The sequence below is a fragment of the Sorex fumeus genome, unplaced genomic scaffold (assembly GCF_029834395.1).
Source record: "Sorex fumeus unplaced genomic scaffold, SorFum_2.1 ptg000033l, whole genome shotgun sequence".
In the NCBI taxonomy this organism is placed as follows: Eukaryota; Metazoa; Chordata; class Mammalia; order Eulipotyphla; family Soricidae; genus Sorex; species Sorex fumeus.
The window spans coordinates 20022624-20049963 of record NW_026606090.1 but is presented as its reverse complement, the minus strand read 5'-3'; the positions used below and the strand labels follow the sequence as shown (position 1 = coordinate 20049963).

The 27340-nt window shown below is 36.3% G+C and overlaps 1 protein-coding gene across 1 annotated transcript in view; it reads right to left on the bottom strand.

Annotated features, from left to right (window-relative positions):
- The window catches only part of ADAM2 (ADAM metallopeptidase domain 2), an 89724-nt gene that overhangs the window by 47457 nt on the left and 14927 nt on the right, over positions 1-27340 (bottom strand). Inside the window, exons 4-9 of the mRNA XM_056116659.1 lie at positions 26899-26975; positions 26318-26486; positions 23183-23239; positions 13208-13279; positions 7110-7276; positions 5994-6075 (exon numbers count right to left, since the gene is read on the bottom strand). Coding sequence (XP_055972634.1) covers positions 5994-6075; positions 7110-7276; positions 13208-13279; positions 23183-23239; positions 26318-26486; positions 26899-26975 — 624 coding nt within the window. The remainder of the gene's footprint in view (positions 1-5993; positions 6076-7109; positions 7277-13207; positions 13280-23182; positions 23240-26317; positions 26487-26898; positions 26976-27340) is intronic.

Here is a 27340-nt window from a genome sequence, read left to right as displayed (position 1 = left end):
AAACTCGGGTCGACCGTGTAGGCCACGTGCAAGGCAAACGCCCTACCAATGTGCTATCTATCGCTCAAGTCCTTTAAAAGTTTATTGAGGTTAATTTTCTTTGAAATTCATAAAGGCAGGATTAAAAACATGGGCCTAGAGAGATATTACAGTGGGTAAGGTGCTTGCCTTGCATGCAGCTGATCCAGTTTGATTCCTGGTCTCCTGAGCACTGCTAGGAATCATTCCTGAGTGGAGAGCCAGAAGTAACTCTGAGCATTGGTGGGTATGGCTCCAAACCCACCAAATTATATATAGTATGCTTGAAAAATATGAAATTAGCATTGAATCAAGTTTCTTTACCTTAAACAGAGAATATCACAACCTGGAATAAACATAATAGTGTTAAATATTTCCTGCAATGAAGACTAACAATTAAGTTAAACAGTGTTCAGCTGTTTCATCTGAATGTTGTTCCCGAATTCCCAACCAATAAGGGAAAAAAATGCAAATATTTTATGGTCACCTGATCCTACCAGAAGTGATCTCTTAAATGCAAAGCCAGGAATAATCTCTGAGTACTGCCATGTGTGGCCCCAAAACAAACAATCACGGTCACGGTCCTCCCATTGTTCATCGATTTCCTCTAGCAGGTCCAGTAATGTCTCCATCATGAGACTTGTTGTTACTGTGTTTGGCATATCGAATACGCCATGGGGAGCTTGCCAGGTTTTGCCATGTGGGTGAGATACTCTCGGTAGCTTGCCGGGGCGGAGGAATCGAACTCGGGTTGCCATGTTGGCTGCATGCAAGGCAAACACCCTACTGCTGTGCTATCGCTCCAGCCCCCAATAAAACAATAAATAATAATAATAATAATAATAATAATAATAATAATGGGCTGGAGCTATAGCACAGCGGGTATGGCGTTTGCCTTACAAGCGGCCAACATGGCCGACCCGAGTTCGATTCCTCCGCCCCTCTCGGAGAGCCCCGCAAGCTACCGAGAATATCTCGCCCGCACGGCAGAGCCTGGCAAGCTCCCCGTGACGTATTCGATATGCCAGACACAGTAACAACAAAGTCTCCAATGGAGACGTTACTGGGCCCGCTCGAGCAAATCGACAATCAACGGGAGGGCCTTTACCTTTACCTTTTAATAATAATAATAATAATAATAATAATAATAATAATACAAGTGTTGGGGAAAAGGGGCCCTCATTCGCTGCTGTTCAGAATGGTGGCTGGTCCAACATTTTTGGAAAACACTATGACTACTTCTAGGAACTGTGAGTTTCTATATGAAACAGACATTCTACTTCTGGTATCTACCTCAGTGGTTCAAACACTTTTTAGAAAAAACACTTGCACTGATATGTTCATTTCAGTACTGTTCACAGTAGCCCGCTAGAGTAAATCGATGAACAACAGGATGACAGTGATACAGTGATACAGTGATGAATCTCCATGTTTTTTCCATCTAGACTGAACCAGATGATTTTCTACTAACAGTAGTTGTTTCCAGCTATTCTGATATACTCCATTCTCACTGGTATGAAATAATATATAATTGTCATTTTGATTTATATTCTTCTGATAACAAGTAACGATGAATGTTTTTATATGCCTACTAGCCATTAAATGCCATCTTAATGGAAGAGCCTATTTATGTATTCTCTAATTTTAATGAGATTACTGTGTTGTTATTGGTGAACTTTGTAAATGCTGTATATGTTTTGACTATTAGCTGTTTCTCTGACAATAATGCACAGTTTATTCCATTAATAAATGTTGCTTTTATTTGAGTCAAATATTCTTTTATCATGCAAAAATAGTGAATTTGACATTGTCCCAATAGCTTATTTTTGTTATCTTTGCCAGTGAAATCAAATCACAGAAGACATTTCTGAGATGAATGTCCTGGAAAGTTCTGCTTATGTTTGCCTCAATATGTTTTATGTATTCTTATCTAACCTCAAGATCTTTGAATTAACTTTTGTGAATTTTACAAAGTAAGCTTCTATTTTTTTTATATTTTCATGAGACTATCTTGTTTTTCCAACTGCATTTTTTGAAGAGTCTTGTCTTTCTCCACATATGAACCCAGAACTTTTGTCACAGGCTAATTGTATATCAATATGTGGTTTATTTCTGGGCTTCGATTCTACCACATTGGTTTATCTTTTGTCCAGCACCACATAATTTTTATTACTATAACTTTATAGTGTGACAGAAAAATATAAAGTATGTCAAATTTAATTTCAAAAGAGATTAAAAAATTCTTTAGAATTGATCTCTGGAACCTCATATGGTCTTCTGAAGCTTTGCCAGAAGTGATCCCTGAGCACAGAGCTAGAGCAAGCCTTTACCACCACCGCCTTGACCCCAAACAAACAAAAATTCTTCAGAAAAAACACTATCCAGATACAAATGATCAGGACCTATAGGACACAGCAAAAATATTAATAAAAGGCAAGTTCACTGAAATAAAGTATTATGTCAGGAAAAAAAAAATCAGTGACCTAGTCATACTGTTGTTACTGTGTCTGGCATATCGAATACTCTCGGTAGCTTGCCGGGCTCTCCAAGAGGGGCGGAGGAATCGAACTCTGGTCGGCCATGTTGGCCGCTTGTAAGGCGAACGCCCTACCCACTGTGCTATCGCTCCAGCCCAGTCATACAGTCTTGTAAACTAGAACAAATCAATCCCAAAGTAAGCAGAAGGAAATGAATAAAATTATAGTAGGCGTCTATTTCTACATAGAAATCAAAAAATATTTCACAGGGTAAATTAAATAAGGATATTGCTTTTCAAAAGACTAAACAAGATGGACAAGCTAGGCCCATGAGAAAAAAAAAAGAAGAAACTACCCAAATAGATTAGATATGAAAGGGGAAACTACAACATGAACTTCAGAACTATAAAAATTCGGAAGGGGTGACAAACAATTTTATGCCACAAAACTTGAGGAAGTAGGAGAATTGATGCATTTTTTGAACCATACAAACTTCTGACATTAAACCAGAACAGACCAATCATGAGTTTTTAAATTTAAACAAAAATTATAAGCCAGTATAAAATTAAACAACAAAATTTGGAAAGCTTTTTCTGAGATCAAATTTAGAAAAGAAAAACTTGCCCCACTATTGTTCAATATATTATTAAGTATAGCTTTGGAAGTCTTCAGCATAGAAATCACTCAGGAAAAATAAAGAAATTAAAACTGGAAAAGAAGTTAAACTTCAATTATTAGCAAATGACATGATTATATATATAGAAAACTAATAAATGTGAAGTATTTTGACTTAACAAAGCATGATAAAATTATGTATTCAAAACTACCAGTTCTTATTCAAATAAAAAGAGAATATCAGTATATTGAGAATACCAGTAACATATTCTATGCCGATAGATTTCAAGAATTTAAATGTTGTTAGAATGACCATTCTATCCAAAGCACTATACACATTAAACATGAACTTCATCAAATTCCTATGAAACTAAGTCTACTAAATTATAGAACTTCCTGAATAGCCAAAACAATTCCAAGAAAAAAAGTATTGTCTTTTCTGCCTTTAAGTTGTTTGAAATTCTTGCGTTATAACAGTCTAAATATTTTGTTCTCTGAAGTCTGTATTGTATAGAAATTGTATAGTGTCCTTTCTTTTTTAAAAATTTGATAATTCAGCATGAAATTAGATGAACTGGCAATGTAGCTGGTAATACTCCACATATAAAAACCATGAATAGAAAACTTGTGTAGTCCTTGTGTTTGAGTGGACTAGAGGCAGGACTGGTAAGTTCTAGAGGCAGGACTGGTAAGTGGGTAAGTTCCTACACTTGCAAAGAACCAAAACTTTATCGTTAGATCTTTCCTTGCTTCTACTCATCCTGAAGATATCTAGATTATCAATTAGAGGATTGTATTCTATAATTTTTACACTATAAACTATAAAAAAGTGTAGTAGTGAAAACAAATAATTTTATTTTTATATTTATAGATTTTATTTCAGAGTGCTGTTAGAGAAGATTATGAGCTTAAAAATCAAATGGGAAAGCAAGACTTGTTTTCTTTTGAATTTCCCACCGATTTGCATAGGTTACTGCTGATTTCTACCACAAATGGTCAGGAAGTGATTTTTTTTCCCTATTAAGTGCTGATAATAATAAGAATAGTATACAGAAAATAGTTACTGATTTTTACTCTCACTGCAGAAACCATTGTTCTTTGTTCATTGGCATACACTTTTAAGTAAGCAGTAGTTTCATTTTCTTCTCTGTAGTAGGCTATCTTTAGAAAGAGTGAACACTTCTCTACTTTTTTTTCCCTAAATGATGATTTTTCTACCTGTGAAAATCTCATGAATTTTAGTGTTGCAGTGGTAAATAAATCTCAAAAGAGAACAACAAAAAAATCTCAAAAGAGAGCAATGAAATGAACACCTCATGCTGCAGATATGTCTCCAGGTCCCCAAATCACCATCCAGTTAAAAAATTTAACTCTGGTTCTAGCACCCTATGCAAAAGTTTACAATTCCTGGAGCAACGTCTCATATGTTTTGCCACTGATACACCAGGATAGAACAATGCATTTGATGAGTGTAAGGTAGAAGACAACCAATCTTGATAAAAAAAGAAATATATCTATATATATTTCTTTTTTGCACATATATATGTGTATATCTATCAAACAAGATGTTAGTGATCTCCAATACAGAGGCTTAATGGTTCCAAGATAAGATATAACAATTTTCACACATTGTCCTGTAAGAAAATGTTTTTGAATCATTTTTAGTCAATTATTCATAACAAGTAATACAAGATAAATTATTTAGTATCTGCCTTTGGGGCAGGCTTGAGTGGTGGTAGGAAAATTTGAAATAATGGTGGTAGAAGGGTGTAATGGTTGTGGGATTGGTGTTGAAATATTGAATGTAATCAATTACTGTGAACAACTTTATGAAAATAAAATTTTAAAAATTTATGCTGTGAATATTTTGAAAGGGTAATAATAGTAATAATAAACATTATATCCAGCTAGATTATCACTCAGATTTGAAGAAGGAACTATTCAGAACTTCATGGACAGGCAATAGTTTAGGGAATTCATAGCCTTGAAACCAGTTTGTAAGATGCATTAAAAGGATTACTTTGAAGGACAGGAGAAACATCCTATCATGATGCATTGCGTATGACACTCACTCGTGATGCATATGTTAGTTCTCTGCTAGATTAAGAAACATAGTAAAAAAAAATCACAGTGTCTCAATATATGTTCCTGAAAAACATATAAAAATGAAATGTAATATTTTATAAGAGTAATATATGTAATATATGTAAACATGCACTGCACTGTCATTGTCCTCCCATCGTTTATCGATTTGCTCGAGCGGGTCCAGTAATATCTCCATTGTGAGACTTGTTGTTACTGTGTCTGGCATATCGAATACGTCACGGGGAGCTTGCCAGGCTTTGCTGTGCAGGCAAAGATTCTCTCAGTAGCTTGCCAGGCTCTCCGAGAGGGGCAGAGGAATTGAACCCGGGTTGGCCAGGTTGGCCGCATGCAAGGCAAACACCCTACCACTGTGCTATCGCTCCACATATATGCAATAAATTCACTGAAAAACGTGTAATTCTGACATTTCTACCAGTTGCAGGAACTAACAAAAATCCATGCAGTTATTACACATATTTTAACTCACTTATGAATAATATATAAACACATTTAATCTTATAACCTGTAATAACACTCTAAATAGCTAAAAGTAAGGCCCTAAAAGTAAAGGCCCTCCCGTTGATCGTCGATTTGCTCGAGCGGGCCCAGTAACGTCTCCCTTGGAGACTTTGTTGTTACTGTGTCTGGCATATCGAATACTCTCAGTAGCTTGCCAGGCTCTCCAAGAGGGGCGGAGGAATCGAACTCGGGTTGGCCATGCTGGCCGCTTGTAAGGCGAATGCCCTACCCGCGTAGGGCCTTTACCTAAATAGCTAAAGAAATTAAATTGTACCATACCAGTGCAACACCGCCTCCATATTGTCCATCACATATCTTTCCTTCAAAGGTTGCACCAACATAATCTGGCTTTTCTCTGTAACTTAAGTTTAAAGATAAACAATATAATGATAGATTTAATTAAAAATAATAAAATTAAGGAGCTGGAGAGATAGTATAGTGAGTAGGGCATTATTCTTGCATGCAGCAAACTTGGGTTCTATTCCCAGAATCCCAAATGGCCCCTTAGCATTGCCAGAACTGATGCTTTTTCAAAAGCAAGGAATAAGGCCTGAGTAGTACAGGGTGTGGCCAAAAATGAAATATATATGTATGTATGTATACATACATATATATATACTAAAATTTAAAATAGTTATGCATAACCAATATTTTCCTGAGAAAAGTTTTGTTTTGCAATATTACACTCCAAAGTCAAATTCATAAATGTTTTAATTTAATTGATATAACAAAGTAAAATTATTAACAATGATTTCTTGGGAGAGGGTCACACCCATCTGCTCAGGGGTTACTCGTGCCACTGCACTTAAGGATCATGACTGTAGGTACTTGGATGGCCATATGTGGTTCCCAAGTTCAAACTAGTTTTGGATGCACCTTACTATTTTCCCTAATCTGTTGGTCCTAAATAAATCTGGCTACTTTTAAAAATATTAAAGTAGCCAGGGGCATATATGATAATATTTAAATACTTTTATTGCAATCTATAATTCCCAGAGAGTGGTGGAGGAGAGAGAGAGAAAGACAGGGAGAGAGAGGTGGAGGTGGAGGTGGGTGGTAGTGGAGGGAAACTGGGGATATTGGTGGTAGAAAATCTATATATATATATATACATTTATATACATATATATGTGACGGGATGGGTGTTGGAACACTGTATGACTGAAACTCAATCATGAATAACGTAACTGTGTATCTCATGGTGATTCAATAAAAAATATGAAAAATATGATTGACTAAAATAGCTGTACTATGAAATAATATTTGCATTAATGTCATATATGTCATACATGCAAAATGTTTACTAGATAATTTTTCTAATGTTTTAAAATTATCTAAAATTGAGTCACTTTAATAGCTTAGGAAGTAAGCTTAATAATGGCAAGATATGCTTACACAAGTAAAAAGGCCACATCATGTGGACGCAGAACAAGGTAAGATTTTTTCCATTTTAAAAATCTGTGCATTAACTCATTAGCATCTCCACCTACTGGAATTTTGTTTTCATCTATCCAAAGCTCCACTGAAGATAGCAGTATTGTGAGATTAAATGAAGTAAATATCTAAAATAGAATAAATACAAAAATATATTCGAATATCATGTTTAGATATGGTTAGGAATTTATCAATTAATACAAAAGCATACTGTTTATAAAATTAAACATCTGAAGCTAATTTTGGACTGAATCTCACAAAACAAGTTAGTAATTTAAAAACATTACATATAAAACAGGTAATAATATTTTGAAAATCTTACAGTTAATCAGCCTTATGTCAAGTGCTTTAATTTCATTCCAACAATTAAATTAAGATATAAAAATTATTATCAAGAGGTATAACTGATGCAATGATTTACTTATGGTTTATTTCTTTATGTTCTAAAAAGGCATATCCAGAGGTTCAGGTCATTGAGAGTTCCATAGCTCTAGATGAGACCTAGCCAATGATTATACATCAATAACCAACACAAACTACAGTATAGGGCCCACTTGAGGTGTTTCCTGACTGAGCACATTAAACAGAAAGGGGAGAGAAGTGCTTGAGAGCTTCATCTAAGGTGAGAATGACTGATGAAAGTCAGTATTGGGGACGAGTGTTGGGAAAGAATTGTGTATTATAGAATATTTTCTGTTTTTCTTCTTGCTAGGACTCCAGTCTATGTGGAACATACCAATAAATTTATGGGTACACTGGCATTGAAGTCATGTTCTTCCAAATCATTTCTGTTCAGGACCTATGTTTGGTTCAACAGTCCTTTCATTTGTCATTTCAACAAATGGTACCAGAAAACTGTATAGACTTCCACATGCAAAGTATCAAGACTAGACCACTATCTAACACCAAAAATTGTTAAGACAACGTTGAAAGAAATCAAGACCAAAAAATAGAGGAACTTATCGCATGTTGTTATAAACAAGATAAATAAACCACTAGCAAGATTCACAAAAGAGAGAGAGAGAACCCCAAAAAAAACCGAATCAGAAATGAGAAGGGGGATATCACAACAGAAACCAAAGAAGTTCAAAAGATCTTCAGAGACTACTTTGAAAGTCTGTATGCCATGAAACAAGAAATCTAGAAGAAATGGATAAATTCCTGGATTCCTATAATCTCCCAAGGCTGAATCAAGAAGATCTAGAATACCTGAGTAGTCCTATTACTATCAAGAAAATTGAAACTGTAATCAAAAGTCTTCCCAAAAACAAAAGCCCAGGTCTAGATGAACTCACTACCAAATTTTTCCAAACATTTAAAGAGAACATATTGCCAGTTCTTCTCAAACTTTTCCTGGAAATTGAAGAAACAGAAAATCTCCCAGTTTCTATGAAGCTCATATCTCCCTAATACCGAAAGGAAACAAAGACACCATAAGAAAAGAAAACTACAGGCCGATATCCCTGATGAACATGGATGCAAAGATTCTCAACAAAATAATAGCAAATAGAATTCAACAACTCATCAAAAAGATCATACACCATGACCAATTGGGATTCATCACGGGGATGCAACAATGGTTTAACATTCGGAAATCAATTAAACATAATTCATCATATCAACAAAAGAAAAGATAAAAACCGTATGATCATATCATTAGGTGCAGAGAAAACATTTTACAAGTTCCAGCACCCATTTATGATGAAAACCCTCACCAAAATGGGTATAGGAGGGACTTTCCTCAAAATAGTTAAAGCCATCTACCACAAGCCTACAGCAAGCATCATCCTCAATGGGGAAAATCTAAGAACCTTCCCTCTAAGATCAGGGAGAAGACAAGGATGCCCACTCTCTCCACTGCTGTTCAATATAGTACTGGAAGTACTTGCAATAGTGGATAGGCAAGAAAAAGATATTAAGGGCTTTCAGGTAGGAAACAAAGAAATCAAGCTCCCGCTATTTGCAGATGATATGATACTACAGAACTCTAAAACCTCCACAAAGAAACTCCTAGAAACAGTAGACTTGTATAGTAAAGTTACAGGCTTTAAAATCAATACGCAAAACTCCATGGCTTTCCTATACTCAAATAATGAGAGAGAAGAAATTGACATGAAAAAAAAAAAACAATCCTTTCACAATTGTACTCCAGAAAATCAAATACCTAGGAATCAGCGTAACTAATGACATAAAAGACCTGAACAAAGAAAACTACAAAACGCTACTTCAGGAAATGAAAGAGGACATGAGGAAACGGAAAGGTATCCCCTACTCAAGGATCGGGAGAATTAACATAGCACAGCGGTAGGGTGTTCGCCTTACAAGCGGCCAACATGGCCGACCCAAGTTCGATTCCTCCGCCCCTCTCGGAGAGCCCGGCAAGCTACCGAGAGTATTCGATATGCCAAACACAGTAACAACAAAGTCTCCAATGGAGACGTTACTGGGCCTGCTCGAGCAAATCGACGATCAACGGGAGGGCCTTTATCTTTACCTTACCTTTTAAAATTGCAATACTCCCCAAAGAATTGTACAAAATCAATGTGATCCCTATAATGACCCATGACATTCTTCAAGGAAATGGAACAAACACTTCTGAAATTCACATGGAACAATAAGCACCACCAAATTGCTAAAGCAATTCTTGGGGAAAAGAAAATGGGAGGAATCAACCTCCCCAACCTCAAACTCTACTACAAAGCAATAATAATTAAAACAGCATGGTACTGGAACAAAGACAGCGCTGCTGACCAGTGGAACATGGTTGAATATACTGACATCTCCCCCAAACATATGATTATCTAATATTTGATAAGGGAGCAAGCAATGTGAAGTGGTCAAGGAAAGCCTCTTTAACAAATTGTGCTGGCAAAACTGGAGAACTATAAGCAAAAAAATGGGCTCAGATCTCTACCTAACACCATGTACAAAAGTAAGATCAAAATGGATTAAAGAACTCAACATCAGACAGGAATCCCTAAGGTACACTGAAGACAAGGTTGGCAAAACCCTCCACAACATTGAAGTTAATGGTATCTTCAAAGATGACACAACACTGGCCAAGCAAGTGAAAACAGAGATAAACAGAAGCTTCTGCACCGCAAAAGATACAGTGACCAGAATACAAAGACAATGTACAGAATGGGAAAGGATAATCACTCAATACCCATCAGCTAAGGGGTTTATATCAAGGATATATAAGGCACTGGTTGAACTCTACAAGAAGAAAACATCCAACCCCATCAAAAAATGGGGCGATGAAATGAACAGAAACTGTCTCATTGAAGAAATCTGAATGGCACATAAAATGCTCTACAGCCCTAATCATAAGTGAGATACAGATCAAAACAACTATGAGATATCATCTCACACCAAAGAGACTGACCCACATCCAAAAGAACAAAAGGAATGGGTGTTGGCGCAGATGTGGCGAGAAAGGGACCCTCCTTCACTGCTGGTGGGAATGCCAATTGATTCATCCCTTTTGGAAAACGGTATGGACAATTCTCAAAAAATTAGAAATTGAGCTCCCATTTGACCCAGCAATACCACTCCTGGGAATATCCCGGAGAGGCAAAAAAGTGCAGTCACAATAACATCTGCACTTGTATGTTCATTGCTGCACTGTTCACAATAGCCAAAATTTGGAAAAAACCTTAGTTCCCGAGAGCAGATGACTGGTTAAAGAAACTCTGGTACATCTACGCAATGGAATACTATGCAGCTGTTAAAAAGAATGAAGTCATGAAATTTACATACAATTGGTTCTATATGGAAAGTATCATGTTAAGTGAAATGACCCTGAACGAGAGGGACAGGCATAGAAAAACTGCAGACATCTGGAGAATATAAAGTAACAGAATGGGAATCCAACAACAAGAATAATTGAGAGAAATACCAGGAGGTCAATTCCAGGGCTTGGAAGCCAGCAACACAGGCTTGGGGAAAAGGCAGCTCAGATAGAGAAGGGAACACCAAGTAAAGGATGTTTGGAGGACTTGCTCGGGATTTTAAATGCATGCTAAAAGTTGACTATAGATCAAACACGATGGCCACTCAATACCTCTTTTGCAAACTACAACACCCTAAAGTAAAGAGTGAGCAAAATGGAATGTCCTGCTATAGAGGTTGGGGTGGGGTGGGGGTGATGGGGTGGGGGTTTGGAGGGCTACTAGGATCACTGATGGTGGAGAATGGGCACTGGTGGAGGGATGGGTACTCAGTCATTGTGTAACTGAAAACCAAGCACAAAATTTTTAAATCTACAACTGAACCTCATGGTGTTTCACTAATAATAAAAAAGAAAGAGCTTATAAATAAACACAGAGGAATGGAAGTACTATGGGAATAACCCAATAAACCTAAGCTTCCTGTGGCAAGGCTGAAAGGACGAACCAATATCCTGCAGTGATTCAAGTAATTGTATATGCATAATGACTGTACAAAAAGTAAGCCACAAGTATAAAACATAGCATGAAGCATCTCTTTAGTAGCATCAGAAAAAAATTGTACATATAAGTGTAAAGAATACTAAATTATTATCTAACACCATGTGAAAATGAATTGAAAATATGTAAAGGTAAAGGCCCTCCCGTTGATCATCGATTTGCTCGAGTGGGCCCAGTAACGTCTCCATTGGAGACTTTGTTGTTACTGTGTCTGGCATATCCAATACTCTCGGTAGCTTGCCGGGCTCTCCGAGAGGGGCGGAGGAATCGAACTCGGGTTGGCCATGTTGGCTGCGTGCAAGGCAAACGCCCTACCGCTGTGCTATAGCTCCAGCCCTATGTGTAATGAATTAATTTTAAAACTAAAAATATCTCTTGCCATTAGGGAAATAGAAATTGAAACAAAAATACAATATCATCTCACATACGAGAATAACTATTATCCAAAAGACAAGAAATACTGTTGAGCAGGAACTTAAGAGAAATAAACCTTATCCATTACTGGTGGACAAGCATATTGGTGCATCTACTGTAGAATACAATATAGAAAATTATCCAAAAATATCAATAGAAAATGCACGCAATTCTGTTATCCCACTTATTATCTACCTGAACAAATGCAAAACTATATAAAAAAGATATATCCGTTCCCATTTTTTTGCAGCATTTGCAATAGTCAATAACTTAAAATTACTGAAGTACGCATAGGTTGACAAATGGATAAAAAAATGTTAGCACACACACTCATGTGTGCATGCATGCACATACACACACACACACACACACACACACACACACACACTGTTCTTTGATTAAAAGCTTCTTCCATTTAAAACAACACTGATGACCCGGAGGATATTATTCTTAAGATAATAAGCAAAGCACAGAGCCAAAGAGATAGTATGCTTAAGATGAAAGACTGCATGCGATGAAAGTCAGTTCCTACAAAGTCCCCTGAGCAGTGCCCAGAGTTAACCTCAAGCACAGATCTCAGGAGTAATCCCTGAATGTAGACCTTAGAGTCAAGAAAAAATAAAGAAACCTGGTATGGATAAAGACTGTAATAAGGCTTAACACCTTTACTAAAGATAGAGAAACAAACCAAAAACAAGCATTTGAAACATAAGACCAGTTAGTGATTACAAGAAAGAGAGCAGAGGGGGTTGAGTGAAATGGAAGAGAGGACAAATAATATGGCAAAGAATAGAACTGGACTTTTAGTGGAGAATTTACTGGAGTATACATACATTTCCAGGATGTTTACTTGCAAAAATTAATTCAATAATATATTTAAAAAATAATAAATTACAAAAAACATTGGATTAGTGGATAAATGTTAAGCTTTAGAGATTCATCTTATTTAACTTTTGTAAAGTTACTATTTTCAAGTTTGAAACTGTTATAACAATGTTATTCAATTATATCTTTCAAAAAGTATACAAGAAAATAAAGCAAATGCTTTCTAAAACTAAAATTATCAGTTAGATTTTATAAAATTCAAAAGGGCCACAAAATGTGTCTGGTTACACATAACATATTTATCCACATGGTGTTGTAAGAAAATATAAAAGCAAATGCAAACTTTCTTAAAAAAAAAAAACGAACACTTACAGCATTCATTATTCCAACTAGCTGGAAAATTTTTTCAGTGACAACAGCAACATCAGAACCCATATGACTATACTGAAAAACAAATTATCTATTAGATATAAATGAACAGTACTCAGAAACTGTTTAAACATTTTAAACACTATTAATTATAACATTAATATTTCGATATATATTCATACAAAAGTTTAAAACTATAAAGTAATACAAAAGATACAAAGAGTCTCAAGACCTGAAAGAACAGAGACCATTATCAAATTTATTTCACTAGGCTGACATTCACCTGATATCAAAACCAGAGACAAGAGGGGCTGGAGAGATAGTACAGTGGGTGGGGTGCTTGCCTTGCACTCAGCTGACCTGGGTTTGTTCCTAGTCATATGGTCCCCCCCAAACACTGCCAGGGGTAATTCCTGGGTGTAGAGCCAGGAGTAACTACAAGCATCATCTAGTGTAGCCCAAAATCGAACCAAAACAAAGAACAAGCAAACAAACAAAATCAGATACAAGAAAAAGAAAATACAGTTTAACATTTCTGATATATACAAATTCAAACATCCTAAAACCATATTAACAAACTGAATTCAAAAGTAGTATCATATACCATAATCAAGTAGGACTTATCCAACCAAGCAAGAATGGTTTTATGTACTTTAAAAAGTTTACTTGCAATACTCATTATTTAAAATAGGCTGTAATTCCTTGCCATACTTACCAAATTCCTTATTAAAATATTTAATAGTATAATAAGGGATGAGGAGGAGAAGTATCACTATTTTTAGTAATATCTTAACATATAGAAAATCTTAACAATACAAAAAACTTAAAAATATTAGAAATAGCAAATTTATATTGTTATGAGAATAATACAACTCTGAATGCAAAATGTTTATTTAGAAATACAAATAGCAAAGAAATAAAAAGAGATATCAAGGAAAATCCAATTAAAATCACACCAAAGAGAATGAAAAAAAAATTTTGTTCACACCCAACAATGCTCAGGGTCTACTTCTGGCTGTGTGCTAGGGGGATCACTCCTGGCAGACTTGGGGCACCATATGTGGTGCCAGGGATCAAACCCATGCTATGTGCATGTACTCCCTACTTATTTATTATTGCTTCAGCCTTTTTTTATAAAATAGGAATGAATTTGACCAAACAAAGTTAAAATATTTTTGCATTATAAACCATAATATAAGATTGGCAAATTAAAACAACAACATGCTGCTTTAAACTGAAAATTCTGAATCAAAAATTTCTATAATCACTGAATGATGGCAGGGTGCAAAGTAAAGAAAACTTTTTAAACCATTGAAAGGAGAGATTTAACCTCTATGGAAAATAGACTGGGTATTACTAAATATAATTTTTATTAGAATGCATCTTTTATATGATCCAGGGGCCTTTAATATGATCCAGGAGTTTTATACCATAAGTACCTATCCAAAGGACTTGAAAACACCAATTTGCAAAAGCTATATGCATTCTGTTTATTGTGACACAGTTTGCAATAGCAAATATATGTAAACAAATCAAATATAAAATGACACATAAAGAAGATATGATATATAGAAACAGTAGAATATGACTAAACAATCAAAAAAGATAAACATCTGAACTTTTGCTACGACATGGATAGAAGGTGAGAAAAAATTCTAAACAAAATAAGTCAGAAGGAAATACAAATACTACATAATGTATCACACATATGTAAGATATAGAAAAGCAGAACAAGAGAACATACAAAATCAAACAAAATCAAATATGGGAAAGATGGTCTTAGAAAATGTTGAAGTAGATACTGGAGTGAGAGAACTTCCCACCATCAAACCTTGCCACAGGGAAAAATTAAGAAAAGCTACAAGAAGACACATTATCTAGAGAAGACCCTACTGAGAGGAAAATGCTAAGAATCCACTGATCTTCTCTAACCACTTGACCTTAACCAAAGGCCACCAAGATCATGGTGTATATATAATCCCAGGGGAAGAGAGAAGGAACATCAGATATTTTTCCAGGACCTCCTCCTTGCACAAGACAAATCATAAAGCTGACTAGAGAACTTAAATGAGCAAAGGACTAGCTACAGACATTTTTACACATGGACACCACTAATAAGCAGTGAGCCTAAAAGCAGAATCCTCAACTGTGGATGAAGTAGCAGTAGGCAGATCCTAGCATCACTCACCAGGTGATGCTCAGGGCTTACCTGACTCTGCTCAGGTATCATGCCTGGAAGGGACCAGTATATGGTACTGGAGATTGAACCTCTGTTGACTTCATAGAGTGCAAATGCCCTATCTACTGTACTATTTTTCTGGCCCCCTCTTCTATTTTTATTAATAATGATTTATATTTTGATGTAGAAGTCCTGCCCATTTTCCTCAAATAACCACCATGGTTTCTTTATTTTTTTTCTTTTAGTTTTCTTTTAGTCATTTAGTTTGCTTTGGTTGTTTATGAGTTAATCATCCAGTATACTTGTCTATGCTTTGTTTTTTCATTTATCCTAATCATCTCAGTGTTTGCCTCAAAATGCATGATATTTTTAAGCTACTAAGTCCATTGAGCATAGCTTATACATACATTCTTAATCATGTCCCTTGTTGAGGGACATGTAGATTCTGCATTTTGACTATTGAAAATATTTACCCCCTGCTTTAAATATAAGGGGAAGATTCTTTTAATGTTTTGTTTCATATAAATATCCAGCAGTAGTATTATTGTAAAATATTGTATTCAAATTATTTTTAAAAGTAGCTCCATATTTGTTTCTAAACATAATTTACACACACACCCACGGTATACCATGGATTTTCTTCAATTTCTCATCAATAGTTGCTTCCTATACATTTTTCTTCAAAAGTAACATTTACTAGTTTATTTTAAAATTATTATAATATTTTCGGTAACATAGTGTTCATTAATTAGTGTTAATGTTTATCATTTTGATCTGCAATGACCTCATCTTCACCACAACCAAAGTGCCCCAGATTCTCTTGGCATTGTCCCTATGTCACCTCTAATTCAACTTTTCATTCCCCCAGAGTATCCAACAAAACATTTTTATTGTAGTGATTTTTGATTTTGTATTTATGATGTATATTTTTGTTAACATTTTATCATTTTCAGATTTTTTTCTAAACATCAGGATCTAAACACAAGCTCCATATTGGTATTAAATTTCCTTAATTTACTATCATTTTTCTAATTATGATATTTATTTTATAGCCAGTGACTTTACTGCACAAGTGTATTGTCTCTAGGAGTTTCTTGGTAGAGGCATTAGGATTCTCTAGATATAGTATCATATCATGCAAATAATGAGAGCTTGATTTCTTCCCTTCCTATCTGGATGCTCTTAATATCTTTTTCTTGCCTAACTGCTACTGCAAGCACTTCCAGTACTATATTGAACAGAAGTGCTGAGAATGGGCATCCTTGTCTTGTCCCTGATCTTAGAGGGAAGGCCCTTAGTTTTTCCCCATTGAGGATAATGCTTGCCATAGGTTTGTTGTAGATGGCTTTGACTATCTTGAGGAAAGTTCCTTCTGAGCTCATTTAAGTGAGAGTTTTCATCATGAACAGGTGTTGGATCTTGTCAAATGCTTTCCCTGCATCTATTGATGGGATCATATGGTTTTTATCTTGACTTTTGTTAATATGATAGATTACGTTGACTGATTTCTGAATGTTAAATCATACTTGCATCCCCAGTATGAATCCCACTTGGTCGTGGTGTATGATTTTTTGATGAGTTGTTGGATTCTATTTGCTAATATTTTGTTGAGGATCTTTGCATCTGTGTTCATCAGAGATATTGGCCTGTGGTTTTCTTTGTTAGTGGTGTCTTTGTTTGCTTTTGTTATTAGGGAGATATGGGCTTCATAGAAACTGTTTGGGAGAGTTCCTGTTATTCACTTTCCTGGAAAAGCTTGAGGAGAACTGGCAACAGGTATTCTTTAAATGTTTGGCAGAATTCCCTAGTGAATCCATCTGGGCCTGGGCTTCTATTTTGGGGAAGACTTTGATTACAGTTTTGATTTCCTTGATATGAATGGGTCTATTCAAGTATTCCAAGTCTTCTTGGCTCAGCCTTGGGAGATTAAAGGCGATGTTGAAGTCTCTGACTATCAATGTAGTGCTGGCAATGTCCTCCTTAAAATCTGTTGGCAGTTGTTTCAAGTGTTTAGCTGGTCCCTCATTATGTACATATACATTTCAGAATGTGATTTCTCCCTGTTTACATATCTATTGATAAATAGGAAAAGGCCTTTTCTGTACCTTCTAATATTTTTCAACCTAAATCTATGTTGTGGGATACTAATATGGCCAACCCAGCTTTTTTGAGAGACTTTTTTGCTTGCAGGTTTGTTTTCTATCCTTTAACTTTGAGTCTGTGTTTGCTCTGACTATTCAGATAAGTTTCTTGTAGGCAGCAGAATGTTGGTTTCAGTTTCTGGATCTATTATGCCATTCTTTGTCTAGTGATTAGTGCATTTAGACCATTGAGAGAGATTATTGTCATGAGGTGTTGTGCTATATTTCTGTAAGGGTTTGTTGTGCTTATGGGTGTTTTCCTTTTTAAATTATTCCATGAAATGAAAGTGTATATGAGGAAATAAAAACGTATCCCCTGCCTTGGATAGGAAGAATTAACATTGTCAAAATGGCAATACTCCCTAAGGCACTACACAGATTCAATGCGATCCCTAAAAGAATACCCATGAATTTCTTCTAAGAAATGGATCAAGCACTCCTAAAATTCATTTGGAACAACAAATGCTCACAAATAGCTAAAGCAATTCTTGGGGAAAAGATGATGGGAGGCATTACCCTCCTCAACCTCAAACTAATACAAAGCAGTAACAATAAAACAGAATGGTACTGGAACAAAGGCAGAGCTACAGACCAATGGAATAGGGTGAATATCCTTACACACAACCCCAAATGTATGAACATTTAATCTTTGATAAGAGAGCAGAAAATTTGGAGCAAGAAAAACCTCTTTAAATGGTGCTGGCATAACCGGACAACTACATGCAAAAAATGGGCTTAGACCTCGACTTAACACCATGCACAAAAGTCAGATGCAAATGAATTAATGACCTCAACATCAGACCAGAATCCATAAGGTAAACTGAAGACAAGTTCGGCAAAACCCTCCACAATATTGAGGTTAATGATTTCTTCAAAGATGACATGCCACTGACTAACCAAGTGGAAACAGAGATAAACAAATGAGACAATATTAAACTAAGAAGCTTCTGCACCAAAAAATATACAGTGTCCAAAATACAAAAAAATCTGCAGAATTGGGAAAGATATTCACCCGATATCCATCCAATAAGGGGTTGATATCAAGGATATACATAATACTGGTTGAACTCCACAAGAAGAAAACATCAAACCCCATCAAAAACAAAGGCATACCTGTAGACCAATGGAACAGGGTTGAATATACTGACATCTCCCCCCAAGCATACGAGCATCTAATCTTCGATAAGGGGGCAAGAAAAGTGAAGTAGAGCAGGGAAAGCCTCTTTAACAAATTATGCTGGCAAAACTGGACGGCTACATGCAAAAAAAATGGGCTCAGATCTCTGCCTAACCCCATGTACAAAAGTAAGATCTAAGTAGATTAAAGACCTCAACATCAGACCGGAATCTATAAGGTACATTGAGGAAAAAGTTGGCAAAACCCTTCATGATATAGAAGCTAATGGTATCTTCAAAGATGTCACACTGCTGGCCAAGCAAGTGAAAACAGAGATAGACAAATGGGACTATCTTAAACTAAGAAGCTTCTGCACCTCAAAAGAAACAGTGACCAAAATACAAAGACAGTCTACAGAATGGGAAAGGATATTCGCCAACTACACATCTGATAAGGGGTTAATTTCAAGGATATACAAAATACTGGTTCAACTCCACAAAAAGAAAACATTCAACCCCATCAAAAAATGGGGAGATGAAATGAATAGAAACTTTGACAAAGAAGAAATCCGAATGGCTAAAAGACACAAGAGAAAATGTTCCACATCATTAATCATCAGGGAGATGCAGATCAAAACCACAATGAGATATCACTTCACACCACAGAGACTGGCCCATATCCATAAGAACAAAAGCAACTGGTGCTGGTGAGGATGTGGCGAGAAAGGGACACTCCTTCACTGTTGGTGGGAATGCCGACTGGTTCAGCCCTTTTGGAAAACAGTATGGTTGACTCTCAAAAAATTAGAAATTGAGCTCCCATTTGATCCAGCAATACCACTCCTGGGAATATATCCCAGAGAGGCAAAAAAGTATAGTCGAAGTGACATCTGCAATTGCCTGTTTATTACAGCACTCTTTAAAATAGCCAGAATCTGGAAAAAACCTGAGTGCCCGAGAACAGATGACTGGTTAAAGAAACTTTGGTACATTTAAACAATGAAGTACTATGCAGCTATTAGAAAAGACGAAGTCACGAAATTCACATACAAGTGGTACTACATGGAAAGTATCATGTTAAGCGAAATGACTCAGAAAGAAAGGGATAGACACAGAAAGATTGCATTCATCTGGTGAACATAAAGTAACAAACACCCAAGAATGGCCGAGATTAGTACCAGGAATTCTACTCCATGACTTGGAGGACAACCACACATACTAGGGAAAAGGGAGTTCAGATAAAGAGGGGAACACCAAATAAAGGTGTTGGGAGAACCCTCCCAGGAAGGGAGAAGCATGCTGAAAGTAGACTATAGACCAAACATGATTGCCACTCAATGTTTCTTTTGCAAACCACAACACCCAAAAGGAGAGAGAGAACAGAGGGGAATGCCCTGCCACAGAGTCAGGGTGGGATGGGGGTACGGGGGATGGGAGGGATACTGGGATGTGTGGTGGTAGGAAGTGGGCACTGGTGGAGGGATGGTATTTGATTATTGTATAATTGAAACCCAAGCACAGAAATGTGTGGGTCTGCAACTGTACCTCATGATGTCTCACTATTAAAAAAATTTTAATAAAAAAACAAAAAAAAATAAAAATACATAAAAAATGGGTTGACTAAACGAAAAGAAACTTTCTCAAAGAAGAAATCTAAATGACTAAAAGGAAAATGAGAAAATGCTCTACATCACTAATCATCAGGGAGATACAGATCAAAACAACAATGAGATATCATCTCACACCACTGAGACTGGCCCACATCCAAAAGAACAAAAGCAACGGATGTTGGCGCAGATGAGGTAAGAAAGGGACCCTACTTCACTGCTGGTGGGAATGCGGACTGGTTCAGTCCTTTTAGAAAACAGTATGGACAATTCTCAAAAAAATTAGAAATTTAGCTCCCATTTGACCCAGCAATACCACTCCTGGGAATATATCCTGGAGAGGCAAAAAAAGTATAGTCAAAATGACATTTGCACTTGTATGTTCATTGCTGCACTGTTCACAATAGCCAAAATCTGGAAAAAACCCCAATGCCCGAGAACAGATAACTGGTTAAAGAAACTTGGTACATCTATACAATAGAATATTATGCTGCAGTTAGAAAGGATTTAGTCATGAAATTTGCAAACAAGTGGTTCTACATGAAAATTATCATGCTCAGTGAAATGAGCCAGAAAGAGAGGGATAGATATAGAAAGACTGCACTCATCTGGGGAATATAAAGTAACAGAATAGGAAATGAACACCCAAGAATAGTTGAGAATAGTACCTGGAGGTCTGCTCCATGTCTTGGAAGCTGGCAAACCACAGGCTGGGGGGAAATGCAGCTCAGATAGAGAAGGGAATGCCAAGTAAAGGATGTTTGGAGGACTCGGCTTGGGATGCAAGACACATGCTGAAAGTAGACCATAGACCGAACACAAATGGCCACTCAATACCTCTATTGCAAACTATAAAACCCTAAAGGAAAGAGAGAGCAAATGGGAATGTCCTGCTCTAGAGGTTGAGGTGGGGTTGGGGGGAATGGGGGTGGGTGGGAGGGCTACTGGCTTCATTGATGTTGGAGAATGGACACTGGCGGAGTAATGGGTACTTGATCATTGTATAACTGAAACCCAAACACAAATATATGTAAGTCTACAACTATACCTCATAGTGTTTCACTAATAAAAGATAAAATAAAATTTATAGGGCTGGAGCGATAGCACAGTGGGTAGGGCGTCTGCCTTGCACGCAGCCAACATGGCCGACCCGAGTTCGATTCCTCCGCCCCTCTCGGAGAGCCCGGCAAGCTACCCAGAGTATTCGATATGCCAGACACAGTAACAACAAAGTCTCCAATGGAGACGCTACTGGGCCCACTCGAGCAAATCGATGATCAATGGTAGGGCCTTTACCTTTACCTTTACCTTATGGAAACTAAAAAATATCCATAACCAAAATAAATCCTCACCAAATGTAAGCTTTGATGAATCACGTAATAAACATTCAAAGCTAAAATCAGAGAATGCTGAAGGTACTTAAAAGAAAGTTGTTAGCTATACACAATAAATTATATTAAAATTATCATCCACCTTTTCAGTAAAAACTTCAGCAACCAGAAAACAACATGTTAGTATATTAGGATAGGATAGGATAGTGTCCTCCCATTGTTCATCGATTTGCTCAAGTGGGCCCAGTAACGTCTCCATTTTTTGAGACTTGTTGTTACTGTGTTTGGAATATTGAATACATCATGGGTAGCTTTCCAGGCTCTGCTGTGCAGGTGAGATACTCTCGGTAGCTTGCCAGACTCTCCGAGAGGGGCGAAGGAATCGAACCCGGCTTGGCCGGGCTGGCTGCACGCAAGGCAAATACCTTACCTCTGTGCTATCGCTCCAGCCCCATGATAGTATGTTAAAATTACTAAATGCAAAGTGGAAAATAACTTTGAAAGACACTTCAGGAGCTTACAATATTTAACATATTATCATACAATTCATAGACTATACTCCTTTACATTAAACCTAAAGGAGTATAAATGTTTGGCAAGATAAAACTTATGCAATTATATTTATAGAAATATTTCTGTACTCATAGAAATATTTATATACATAAAATTTATATACAACTACATAATTTTCAAAAAATTGGAAGCAGGGGGTATGGTGCCACCAGCAGGTCAGTCTGTACCTGTGAGATGAGAGCATCAGCAGCTTGATGGCACCGTCAGACATTCAGATACCCCAAAATTGCTGCTGTGCCTTTGGACAGACCCCAAAAACTTGGGGGGAAGATTACCAAGAAAGTAAATGGCCAAAAGTTAGGTATGTGGGAGACACACCCACAAACCACCTCTGGCTTAGCTATATAATTGGAGGCATGGCCTCTCTGGTTCCTGATCGAAGTTCTTAACGGTCATGATCCCAGAGACTCAGAAATGAATCTCGGAACCCAAAAGGCTTTTGGCAGAAATGTGCCCTGTTCCTGCAGTAGGTTACTGGCAGTGGGCCAATCCAGGTGGGAATAGGTTTCAGGCCTTAGCCTGTTCCCCCTGGCGGCCTGGTGACCACCATCCTCCAGAGGCCACAGAATAGTTAGGTTTGAGTCTGCAGTGAGGAGACACATGGGGCCTCATGGGATGGGGGTGGAACCGGTCCTTTCCTCCCCATCCCAACAAGACCCTGAGTCGCCACCTACAAACGGCCTCTCTGACTCCTGATCAAGCAGATTAACAGCCATGATTCCAGAGACTCAGAAACAAATCTCGAAACCCAATGGCTTTTGGCAGAAATGCATCTAGACCGCATACAAGGTGGCCACCGCCTCAGAGCTTATTAGAAAGCCAGGTGTGAGTCGGTGGTGACAGGGCAACTGCAGTCTCATGGGAAGGGGGGTGGTACCGGCTCGTCCTTCATACCCTACAGAGGTCACGAGTTGCCCCCCACAAGCGGCTGATGGCATGTTGTATTGGGGGGCTCTTTCAGGATCAGGGGAATGAGGAACGTCATTGTTACTGTTTTTGGCATATCATATATATAATAAGAATATACTTACCAAATATTTTTCAACTACAATATGCATTTCTATGTACTGAAATAACTGTTTAATTGCCTGAAAAATACACAGAAGACGTGTCAAAACTGAAAAATTATTCAAATACTTCAGTATTTATCACTATACTGTAAACTAAATGTTGAAAAATTATATTCCTTATTGAGGACATAGGAGAAGGTAAAACTAAATATAGCACAATTATTTACAAATACTGACTTTCTCAATTATTTTGCACCTGATTTGTCATGTAATAAAATAAGAAAGTGACCATACATTCTATCATATGTTCTCCTTATTCTCATTGTTACTGAGAAACTAGTGTTGCTCTCTTTCCTGCAGAAAACCTCCAATTAACAGCCACAACAATGAACTTTATATTTATAATACAACTATACATTGTAATACTGTATGGTATTATCTATAATCTGAGAAAATATGAGTACACCATCTAACAGATAAGTTAGTCCTTATATAAAATCACCATATAGGTAAAAATTAGAAACAGAAAATAATTTGCTTTTCTTAATTGAATCATAGATATCCTAAAATGTGGGTGTTCTGAGTATTATGCCAGCAACTTAAATTTTAATACTTAAATTAGACACAAAGCTTGACCTTACAGAGTTTTAACTGTAACAAGTTTATAGCATTTAGATTCTGAAAAAAGTGGGGGAAAGCAACCACTATTATAATTACTAATATAAAACAGTATCTACTTTCATCAGTATTGCCATGTAAGATAATCTAGGAGAAAAAATGTACAATTAACTTGTAAGACAGGCCTCATAAGCATTTTATGGTGTACCTATCTTAAAAGTAAAATGTTACTAAAAGGTTATACCTTCCACAAGCACAGTATAAATATCAAGAATAGAAGATCAAAATTCATAAACAGAAGGTAAATTTATTGTGGATATTTTAATATCTACATATTTTACACTGACATATAATCCCTGAAAGTTCAATAAACAACTTTAAGTTAAACTATTCTACTTAGCATAAAAAGATTAAAGAGAAAACAACAAATGTAAAATTTGAGATCAGTAAAGTGATAACTATAATCATTCAAAGGAAACAAAGTAAAACTTAATGTGAAATTTTTTATATTATTGTTTTTTATCATTTGTATCAAAATTAAATTATACACAAAACATTTTAGAGTTTTGCTTTTAGGATCCAATTTTTTCACTGAACAATTACACAAGGAGTTTACTGAAGGATAAAGAATTAAAATTTGTGTTCGTTGTGAGAAAGTATATTATTAGATCTATGGAACCAAAATTATTATTTTAAGCATCAGTGTACTAGATGCCTAATGTCTTCAAATAAATTCCTCTTCATTCCCACAGTAAATCGTTTTTATATTTATAGCTGGAGCGATAGCACAACGGGTAGGGCGTTCGCCTTACAAGCGGCCAACATGGCCGACCCGAGATCGATTCCTCCGCCCCTCTCGAGAGCCCGGCAAGCTACCGAGAGTATTGGATATGCCAGACACAGTAACAACAAAGTCTCCAATGGAGACGTTACTGGGCTCGCTCGAGCAAATCGACGATCAACGGGAGGGCCTTTACCTTACCTTTACTGATTTTATACTGGGTCTTTAATGTTTATCATTCATTTACTGAAAATACATTAGAAAAATATTTTTATCCACTTAACTTTCTTAAAAATTATTGTTATAATTAGGATAGCATAGCTAAATAAAAATATTTTTATTATAACTTGGATAGTATTGTTAATGTCTATAGTATTGATATATAAAGTTACTTCATCCTACAACCACTATTGTTACAATACCCTTTCATGTCCTTTGTTTATTCTATTTTACCTCTTCATTCCCACAGTAAATTAATTTAAATGTATAAAAGAATGCTAGAAAGATGTATTGCTGTTAGATTTTGAAAATGTGGAAAAGTGGGTCTGGAGGTTTATTACAGCAGGTAAGGCACTTGCCTGGCATGTGGCCAACCCATATTCTGTCTCTAATGACGCATATGGTCCTCTGAGAACACTAGGACTGATCCCTGAGCGAGCGCAGACCTAGGAACAAGCCCTGAGCAATACTAGATGTGGCCCCCAAAACAAAAATAAAGAAAATTTAAATGTGGAAAAGCATTCTATTTAATAAAAAAAAAGTAGTCACATAAGGATTAAATATGTATTATGTAAATGTAGTTTTTTTATTGATTTTATTGAATCACCATGAGATAGTTATAAGCTTTCATGTTTGGGTTACAATCACACAATGATCAAACACCCATCCTTCCACCAGTGCACATTCCCCACCACCAATAAAGGTAAAGGTAAAGGCCCTCCCGTTGATCGTCGATTTGCTCGAGCGGGCCCAGTAACGTCTCCATTGGAGACTTTGTTGTTACTGTGTTTGGCATATCAAATACTCTCGGTAGCTTGCCGGGCTCTCCCCACCACCAATATCCCTGGTATAACCCCCCTTTCTCACCCTCCCTCTGCCTCCATGGCAGATATGATTCCCCATAATCTCTCTCTACTTTTGGGCATTATGGTTTGCAATACAGACCCTGAGAGGTTATCATGTTTGGTCCTTTATCTACTTTCTGCACACATCTCCCATCCCGACTGATTCCTCCAGCCATCTTTTTCTTAGTGATCCCTTCTCTATTCCAGCTGCCTTCTCCCCTTTGCTCATGAGGCAGGCTTCTAGCTATGGAGCAATCTAAATGTCCCATGTATCTACTGTTCTTAGGTGTCAGCCTCATGTTTTGTTATTTTATACTTCACAAATGAGTGCAGTCCTTCTATGTCTGTCCCTCTCTTTCTGACTCATTTCACTTAGCATGATACTCTTCATGTCTATCCATTTATAAGCAAAGTTCATGACTTCATCACTCCTGACAGTTGCATAGTAAGGTAAAGGTAAAGGCCCTCCCGTTGATCGTCGATTCGCTCGAGCGGGCCCAGTAACGTCTCCATTGGAGACTTTGTTGTTACTGTGTCTGGCATATCGAATACTCTCGAGAGTATCCCATTGTAAATGTAATTGTTTTGATTAAAATGCCAATTAGATTTATCTAACAACAAAGTTAGATAAAACTATTGCGTGATCTAATCACAATATTAGCAATCATATAGCTTGGTAAATTTATCACCCACCTTTATACGTTTTGTTTTGTAGGGAAATTTTGTTGATTCAATATCTTCCTCAGCGTATAAAGAAAGACCAACATTCTTATGTTTGATTTGGTAAATAACATGTTCAAAACCAATGGAAGGCTCCAAGGGCTCAATTCCATAACTGACATTTTCAAACTGCAATAAGCCCCTAGGAATTAAAATAACAAGTAACTAAATAAAGTAATGCTTTTTTAAAAAAAGCCAGTAAAATAAGATGACACATAAGTTTTAATAGTATGCTGATTATTAAAATTGTAAATGTTGATATAGGTAGAAATCATGGGGTATACACTGACTTAAATGATACAAAACAATAATTTCTATTCACATAAGCAACCAAATTTCATGTTTTGTACATAATCAAGGATCTTAATTAAGGAAAAATTTTGCCATACTATGAACTATGTTTTTCCAAGAGAAGTTATGCAGCAATATTCTCACAGTATGCTTTATCTAAAACAGTTTTCAACAAAAGATATTTTATTTTAGAACTCATAAAAATATTTAAAACTATTTCCAAAAATGTTCAATATTTGTAAAAAAAATTTATATATAATAACCTGAGTCCAGCACATGTGCTGAGGATGACCATAGATTTTGGGTGATCTTCAATATTGCCTTGGTAGTAGCAAAAATTCTGAAAAATTGAAAATTAAACAAATGCATATCTCTATACTATCTTCAAATATTCATACCATATGATTATTAATATGCACATACCAATTATTGATGTTTTACATAATATGCTTACAAGAAACATGTTTTTAAATTATTTTGCTGTAAACTAAACATGGCATTTTGGGTCATAAGAATGTATATTTTATATATTTCTCTTTTAATTTACATGTTTCTCTTTATATATTTCTTTTTTGCAACATAGAAACAAGGAAATCTAACCCAATGAGAACATTTACTTTTAAAAATATGTAAATTCAATGAAAATAAAGTATACTAATAATCTTATAGTTAGGAGATATGAACTTTAGAAAAGTAAACCCCTAC